The sequence below is a fragment of the Coregonus clupeaformis genome, unplaced genomic scaffold (genome assembly GCF_020615455.1).
Source record: "Coregonus clupeaformis isolate EN_2021a unplaced genomic scaffold, ASM2061545v1 scaf0700, whole genome shotgun sequence".
NCBI classification, from domain to species: domain Eukaryota; kingdom Metazoa; phylum Chordata; class Actinopteri; order Salmoniformes; family Salmonidae; genus Coregonus; species Coregonus clupeaformis.
In genome coordinates, this window is record NW_025534155.1 from 59,995 (window position 1) to 68,853 (window position 8,859).

The 8,859-nt window shown below is 42.6% G+C and overlaps 1 protein-coding gene across 2 annotated transcripts; it reads right to left on the reverse strand.

Moving 5' to 3' along the window:
* Window positions 1-5,260: 5,260 nt before the first annotated feature.
* LOC121543139 (elongator complex protein 6) lies at window positions 5,261-8,278 on the reverse strand. Of its 2 annotated transcripts, none has more exons than XM_045216385.1 (7): window positions 7,792-8,278; window positions 7,633-7,711; window positions 7,325-7,395; window positions 7,028-7,134; window positions 6,499-6,703; window positions 5,670-5,831; window positions 5,261-5,543 (listed from the first exon to the last, which is right to left on the reverse strand). In XM_045216385.1, exons 1-7 carry the CDS (start codon window positions 7,843-7,845, stop codon window positions 5,421-5,423), a joined length of 801 nt encoding a protein of 266 aa, XP_045072320.1. In that variant the 5' UTR covers window positions 7,846-8,278; the 3' UTR covers window positions 5,261-5,420. The 2 variants fall into 2 exon arrangements, with proteins under 2 accessions (XP_045072320.1, XP_041708779.2); XM_041852845.2 differs by having other exon boundaries at window positions 7,028-7,152; window positions 7,792-8,276.
* Window positions 8,279-8,859: the final 581 nt, after the last annotated feature.

Sequence of the window (8,859 nt, forward strand, 5' to 3'; positions counted from 1 at the left end):
TCATTCAAGGGTTTTCTTTATTTTTACTATTTTCTACATTGTAGAATAATAGTGAAGACATCAAAACTATGAAATAACACATATGGAAAATTGTTAAACAAATCCAAATATATTTTATATTTGAGATTCTTCAAATAGCCACCCTTTGCCATGACGACAGCTTGGCACACTCTTGGCATTCTCTCAACCAGCTTCACCTGGAATGCTTTTCCAACAGTCTTGGTGTTCCCACATACGCTGAGCACTTGTTGGCTGCTTTTCCTTCACTCTGCCATCCGACTCATCCCAAACCATCTCAATTGGGTTGAGGTCGGGGGATTGTGGAGGCCAGGTCATCTGATGCAGCACTTCATCACTCTCCTTCTTGGTAAAATAGCCCTTACACAGACTGGAGGTGTGTTGGGTCATTGTCATGTTGAAAAACAAATGAGAGTCCCACTAAGCCCAAACCAGATGGGATGGCGTATCGCTGCAGAATGCTGTGGTAGCCATGCTGGTTAAGTATGCCTTGACTTCTAAATAAATCACAGAGTGTCACCAGTAAAGCACCCCCACACCATAACACCTCCTCCTCCATGCTTTATGGTTGGAACTACCCGTCATGGAGATAATCTGTTCACCCACAAAGACACGGTGGTTGGAACCAAAAATCTCCTATTTGGACTGCAGACCAAAGGACAAATTTCCACCTATCTAATGTCCACTGCGTGTTTCTTGGCCCAAGCAGGTCTCTTCTTATTATTGCTGTCCTTTAGTAATGGTTTCTTTGCAATAATTCATCCATGAAGGCCTGATTCACACAGTCCCCTCTGAACAGTTGATGTTGAGATGTGTCTGTGACTTGAACTCTGTGAAGCATTTAGTTGGGCTGCAATGTCTGAGGCTGGTAACTCTAATGAGCTTATCCTCTGCAGCAGAGGTAACTCTGGGTCTTCCATTCCTGTGGTGGTCCTCATGAGAGCCAGTTTCATTATAGCGCTTGATGGTTTTTGCGACTGCACTTGAAGAAACTTTCAAAGTTCTTGAAATTTTCCGGATTGACCGACCTTCATGTCTTAAAGTAATGATGGACTGTCGTTTCTCTTTGCTATTTTGAGGTGTTCTTGCCATAATATGGACTTGGTCTTTTACCAAATAGGGCTATATTCTGTACACCCCCCTACCTTGTCACAACACAACTGATTGGCTCAAACGTATTAAGAAGGAAAGAAATTCCACAAATTAACTTTTAAGAAGGCACTCCTGTTAATTGAAATGCATTCGAGGTGACTGACCTCATAAAGTTGGTTGAGAGAATGCCAAGAGTGTGCAAAGCTGTCATCAAGGCAAAGGGTGGCTATTTGAGGAATCTCAAACATAAAATATATTTTGATTTGTTTAACACTTTTTGGGTTACTATATGATTCCATAGTTTTGATGTCTTCACTATTATTCTACAATGTAAAAAATCGTACAAATAAATAAAAACCTTTGAATGAGTAGGTGTGTCCAAAGTTTTGACTGGTAGTGTATTTATTGCGATTCGATTCTGTGATTTTATTGCAATTTGATGTTCCAAGCATATTGCTCACCCTATGTCTGCTGCAGAGGGACAAGAGCGAGCCATGAGATAAGTTTTGATCAGTCATGGAAATAAGCACTGAAAACAAATTGGCTCCCTATTTAAAAAGATTGAGAACACGCTATGAAGGAAAAATACTGGAGTTTGGTGCAGGTACCACAAACTAGCCCAAAAATAATATTGTGATAGTCAAACCTATATGATAGATTGTCAAAAATAATATCCCTATATGTAACTATTGATTTTTTTCGCCCTCCAACACTAATGCATGAGATAAATAGTACCCCACTACAGTTTCACCTATGTAAGGAAAGTATTATCCTGTAGCTCCTGTTGTATGTTTTCCCAACGCCAGCAAGAACCCTCTTATCGTGAGGTCCTTGGCAATTCCCAGCCCTAAGATGCATATTATATACAGTGCCTTCAGAAAGGGGGGCCTACACACAATACACTGGCCTCACACACAATACACAATTATGTTTTTTGAAATGTTTACAAATTTATAAAACATGAAAAGCTGAAATGTCTTGAGTCAATAAGTATTCAACCACTTTATGGTAAACCAAGTGCTTAACAAGTTTTGGCACCTCAACTTGGGGAGGGCTGACTAGCCCCTAAAAGTATTTTGTTGGGCCATTTGCAATGCAGCCAGAGGTGACAGAGCACACAAGTTTGGGCCAGGCCTATAAACAGACCGTTTTCTATGTCAAAGCAATTTGTAACAGAAAGGTACAAATACAGTTACTTCATGTGTAGCTGTTGACCAATCAAATTGCATTTGGTCAACGTTAACCAACTGGTGTGGTGCAGCTCTGTAACAAGAAATTCCTCAGACAGATAAAAAGTTAATGGCCAGTGTCCACCTCATATTGCCCACTATGCTCATACCGGTACATATGTTGGGCAGAAAAGGGAAAGAGGGGTTCTTTGCATTTTCCATCTATTACTGCATCGACGGATTTATCACTTTCTCTTTTAAAATGTTTTTGCAATATGCCTATTAAAAACTGATTTCCATTGTGAACAAAATCACGTTTTGCCTCCTTAATTATGTATTTTAGTATGCAAGAAGCTTGACTGCTACTAAATTTTTAATTTCACAATTTGTTACCAGTTATAGTTATTTTAGTGTGCAAGCAGCTTGACTGCTATTACATTTTAATTTCACAATTTGTTACCAATTATAGTTATTACTGCTAATACAGAATTCAGTAACACTGTCAACCGGCCTCGTCTGACACAGTAGGTAAGGGTGGTGATTGTGATGCAACACAGTTGCATGCAACGCAATAAATATCCCTACACGTGATCTCATTCAAATCAATAATGAATTGCGTAAAAAGTTTGCCCAATGCTTAGATTAATGGTATTTAATAAGATGGGTGAAGAAATGGTGTTCGTTTTCTGCCATGCGAACAAACTTCACACACAGGCCTCCTGAGGGCGAGCTGTCGGCTGTCAAACGAGTCACCAGTAGCGTTAGCTTTAACAGGTGCTACTTAGCTAACGTTAGCTAGCTAAGTAGCACCTGTTAGCGAATACAGGGTAACTTAATTTGAATTCCACTACCTAGCCACCAACTAGTAGCTATATACTTCCTTCGTATTACCATATACAACAAACAATTTTTATCGATAATTCTGCAAAATGGAACGTTGTTGTAAGATCAGCTTCAACGCTTGACTCAAGCTTAACGTCGTTAGATAACGGATGATGCGAACATTAGCTAGCTTCTACTGTTAGTAGATATGGTAAATGCTTGCTAACATTGCTGTCTGTCTGATGCCAACCAACACCAGCGACGTATCCATGACAGCAAGGCAGGGTTGTTGACCTTACGCTGATAGTAGGGCAGGCAGCTAGCAATAAGCTAATCACATTAGCTAGCGATTTGCCGAGTGATGCCAGTGACATCGTCTGTCAATAGCTAACAGTTAAGTTATCTTGGCTGGCTAGCTAATTGCTACCACCAAAGAACACCTCATCGCGAGTCCCGCGTTCAGTGTTCATCCCCCCGCCAAACCCAGAGAAGTTCTACCCTAGGTCGAATTTTTTTTATTTTCAACCTAGATTCTACCCGTCTAACTTCATTAGCTAGCTAGCTTGCTTAACACATTAATTTGGGCCGCTTTGCTAGCTAATCGAGTCAATGAGCTACCTAAGTTAACACACACCAAAGCCAACGTTAGCTAGTTGACTAGCTAGCTACTACGTTACACTTGACTTGCCTGGCTGAATAACTTTCTCGTGTCTTCGTCGAGAGTGCTGGTCCTGCTATCCAGGAGCTAGTCGTGTACCGTCTTAACCTCCTTATTATAGTAGCTAGGATTTAGCTAGCTAACTGGAAAAACTGACTGTATCAACAGGACCATGTCACCACTGTGTATTTTCAGCAGCAGCGTGAAATGTCCACTTCGACCTCTCACCCTTTACCTCATCCAAGACAGCAAAGCATGTGGCTATAGCGACACCCGCTGGATATTATTGAAAACGCGTTTTAATTATTGTTTGCAGTCAACTTAAACACAGCTCTGACACACACACGTCTTTTCACAGTCCCCAAATCCAGAACAAATTCAAGAAAGCGTACAGTATTATATAGAGCCATTATTGCATGGAACTCCGTTCCATCTCATATTGCTCAAATAAACAGCAAACCTGGTTTCAAAAAACAGATAAAGCAACACCTCATGGCACAACACCTCTCCCCTATTTGACCTAGATAGTTTGTATGTATTGATATGTAGGTTTGCAGTCAACTTAAACACAGCTCTGACACACACACGTCTTTTCACAGTCCCCAAATCCAGAACAAATTCAAGAAAGCGTACAGTATTATATAGAGCCATTATTGCATGGAACTCCGTTCCATCTCATATTGCTCAAATAAACAGCAAACCTGGTTTCAAAAAACAGATAAAGCAACACCTCATGGCACAACGCCTCTCCCCTATTTGACCTAGATAGTTTGTGTGTATGTATTGATTTGTAGGCTACATGTGCCTTTAAAAAATATATATGTAGTTCTGTCCTTTAGCTGTTCTTGACAATTAATGTTCTGTATTATGTCATGTTTCATGTTTTGTGTGGACCCAAGGAAGAGTAGCTGCTGCTTTTTCAACAGCTAATGGGGATCCTAATAAAATACCAAATCACACAGTATTTTATCTTCATGACCGACAACGCATACACTGGTATTTCTTCTCTCTTAAATGTGCTGTTTATTGTTTTTTTATGTATAACACAAGTGCAACCTAGTCAGGTCAGTGCCCATGTCGCTTGAGAAATTACCTATTCACTCAGGCTTCCTATATCAGCTTTGCAATGCATGTGCCCGGTTGGTTCTAAAGCGGAAATCCAATGTTCAATTCAATACCACATCTTCAGTTCAAAACTGATCCCAACCTGTTTCATGATCATGACCATAATCCAGCATCTTTGTTGTCCTAAATTGCAAACCTCCTGGCCTGTGTGTTGAGCCCATAGAAATAGATAGAGGACTCATCTTTGTATCTGTGCCAATATAACATGTGACAGCATAGGCAGCGCCATTGAGGCAATCTCCATTTTGAAGTAGTCAATTTTCTTCTTCATGATTGGCTGATCCCTCCTGATAACCCGGTTGGACATGACTCCAACAGGGTCACCAGGAGCGATCAGCCAATGAAGTTGGAAGTCTCATGAGGTTGACTACTTTAAAATGGTGGAAGCCCAATAGCTGCCCATGCTAATACAGCCTTTTGGCCACTACAGGCCTCTATCATTCTCTATGGTTGAGCCCAGGGAGCCATGTGACTGAAAGAGGTAAGGGACTGGGGGTCGACACTGAGAAGGGAGGCAGAAGGGATCCATTGAGGGGTTAAAGGACTGCACTGGACGTCCCCCTGGCGAAAAAGTAAGCCCCCTTGTCGTGGACCTTGTACTGGAAGAGTTTCTTCTGGGTCTGCTGCCTGTCACATTGTCCTCGCCAGCACACTTCCACCTGAAACACACACAGTACGGTTCAGCTTAATGCAGTTTAACAGTTTTCTACTGCACATAACACTCAATCTCTTTCTCTTTCTCTTTTTCTCACTCTCACACACACAAATAATGTAATCCATCTGACTTGTCCGTGGATGTCCCTGCAGTAGCCGGTGGGGAGACCCTGTACTTGGAGTGTGAGGCTGCACTGGTGTGTAAGGCCCCTCAGGAGCCGCTCTGAGCCATCGTCATCACTCTCCTCCTCCTCCTCTTCCGCCTCACATCGCACTAACATCACCATGCTGCCCTGCAGATCAAAGAGAAAAGGAATAGTAGATATAGAGGAGGAATGTGTGAGATTATTTGAACAGAGTCAGACGATGGAGAGACAGTGAGCTTGTGATACCGTGCGCCTCCCATGTCACACCGCTCTTCCGCACACTCCACTGGCTTCCAGTCAAAGCTCGCATCCACTACAAAATCATGGTACTTGCCTACGGAGCAGCAAGAGGAACTGCCCCTCTCTACCTTCAGGCTATGCTCAAACCCTACACTCCAACCCGAGCACTCCGTTCTGCCTCCTCTGGTCTCTTGGTCCTCCCACCCCTACGGGAGAGCAACTCCCGCTCAGCCCAGTCCAAGCTGTTCTCTGTCCTGGCACCCCAATGGTGGAACCAGCTTCCCCCTGATGCAATCTTCCGAAAACATCTAAAACCCTACCTCTTCAAAGAGTATCTTAAATCATCCCACATAATTTTGTGAACTAACACTCGCACTTGACTTTTTTCTCCCCTTACTAGCTCTGACTTTGCTGGTAGCTACTTTGAGGAAAAATTTACTCACTATGACTGTAATGTGGTTGTCCCACCTAGCTTTCTTAAGATAAATGCACTACCTGTAAGTTGCTCTGGATAAGCGCGTCTGCTAAATGACTAAAATGTACATGTGAAATGTGATATACTGTATTATCTGACCTGCAGCTCGGAGCAGACAGTGGCTCTGCAGTAATGACTGAAGTCCAGCGCCGCTCCAACACTGACCCCCAGACTCAGGACCACACTGAGGTCATCCACCAGGAGCACAGGGGGACCCCACTCCTCACCACCACCTCCCCCCACAGCCCCCCTTACATTGTCCCGCACAAAGTCATATAGACTCCGCAGGCCAGAACTGGGATCTCTGTGGAGAGGTGGAGGGGAACAGAGAGACAGGGAGAAAGAGACAAAGAAAGAAAGGGGACAGAGGGGGAGATAATTGAAGGGGGAAGAGATATTTTCAGATTCATATTATCATCAACTGCTTTGGTTACATCAGAGAAAAGAGAAAAGGTGTATGAGTGGCTGTGTCAAACAATACAGGTTGGATTCCCGGAACCAGATAAAGTCTATGATATTCCAGGACCAAAAAGCACTTTCAATGGAGCTTCTGCACTGAATGAACATGCTTTTTAGTCCAGGAGTAGGCTTATTCAGAGTCAGAGAAAACAACGCTACAGACAGGTACCTGAGGAAGTCCACTGCTCGGGTTCCTTTACTGGCCTCCCTCTGAAGCAGTACCCCCAAGGATTCCTTCAGTCCCTCTAAGAACACCAGCTGCCCTTTCTCCCTAGCCTGGGTCAAACTCACACCCTGATTAACATGTAACACAGTGAAAGAACCCATACAAAATGTAGTTAATACATCTCCACCAAGCAACAGCAAATCATACACAACTGTAAAGACACATATTGACTTGCACAGTATGTATAAGAGTGGCTGGGGGAAAGTTTAACCCAGCGTTTTGGAGGATAAGTATACTCACCAAACGTTGACTGATTGCACTGTAGTGACTGAAGGACTGCACAAGACCCAGGAAACACACCTTACAGCCCGCTGTAAATCACACACACAAACTTCTGAGCACGTCTGGCCTCGCCAGATTTCATTTTTTACCACTTATGAGAGTACATCAAAGCAGTGCACAACTTGGCCCCATATGTTCCCTCTATTACTGACAATCATTGTTTTTCACCTCACACTACAGTCAACAACAGTAATAGAGCAGTAATACAGGGCACAGTGTTATGGACAAGTATCAGTCAACTGGACATCACGCACATAGAGCCTCACCTCGTAAATAAAGGGAGAGGAAATGGTGAATGAGGAAGGACGCGTCTGTCTGTCTGTCAGACACCAAGATAAACTCTCCCTGCAGACATCAATCCACAAAGGTTAGGATTAGGCATAGGGATTGAAATTGGTTATGGTTAGGGGTGAGGTTAGGGTTACCTGCTTGAAGCTGTCGGGACTGGTATTGAGAATACTGTTGAGCTCTGCAAACATCTTGAGAAGGGATGAAGACTTATCTCATACTAATCTTTGGGATGTCTTCTGGTGAGTTGCTATCTTATAGCTAGTTACCTAGTTAGATAGATAAAAACTAACATCGATTGAGCTAAATTACTTAATTAATAGCTAGCTATCTTAACCAATGACTGTATATATGAAAGCTTAACACTCCCAGGAAAAATACATTTAGCTAGCTACAGCTAGTGCAGACTGTCGAGGGAGGCTATGAAGTTGGCTAGATTGTTGACACGAATTCTAGCGTTAACCAGGGCAAATCACAACAGCTCAAAGTACTTTTTTGTCCATAATTTTCCGCATTCATCGCTATTTCATTTTCAGAATGTTTGTTGTGAAAAAGAAGCATGGGTGGGGGTCCGTAGTTTATACTGCACGAAGAGAGGGACAATCTGAGTATGTCAAACGCGTTTCGAAATTTTGTGGAACACTTTGTGACGTTCTTCTTCTTCTTTGGAGTTTAACTGCGGTTGGCATCCAATATGTTGCATTACCGACCCCAACTGGACTATAATATAAATTCATTATACTTTCTGATACGAAATGGGAAAAAGGGAAAAGGAAAACCAAAAAATAAATACAAATAACATTTAAAATAATTATTTAAAAAAAACACACTTCCAACTAACCACACGCTCATTAAAACCCCCCTACCCCATTCCACTACTTTGACCATATCTGATCCTGCACCATGCCAATGGCCTGGGAGGACGGGACACCACCACTCAACACACCCTGTAACTCTTCTGAAGTCAAATCTTGTATGCCCAAATACTTCTCTGCAGCTGCCACTACAACATCTATTTTCTGTGATTTACGTTCTATTTCTGCGGTACAGTTGATAACCATTGCTATGAACATTAAGAAGCCAACCTTACTGAAGCATATGTCACTCATTGGCCTATCCCTCTGTTCTGGCACAGATCTACTACTCATAGGTATCCTCTAAGGATCCCTCACCCTTGACCCATCCTCCTCTACTTTCTTCACTGC

Coding starts and splice junctions, on each gene's coding strand:
- LOC121543139 (XM_041852845.2), bottom strand. CDS start 7,845: ATGTTTGCAGAGCTCAACAGTATTCTCAATACCAGTCCCGACAGCTTC. Junction 5,832..6,498: donor CTGTCTGCTCCGAGCTGCAG/GTCAGATAATAC, acceptor TTTGATCTGCAG/GGCAGCATGGTGATGTTAGT. Junction 5,544..5,669: donor GCAGGGACATCCACGGACAA/GTCAGATGGATT, acceptor TGTGTGTTTCAG/GTGGAAGTGTGCTGGCGAGG.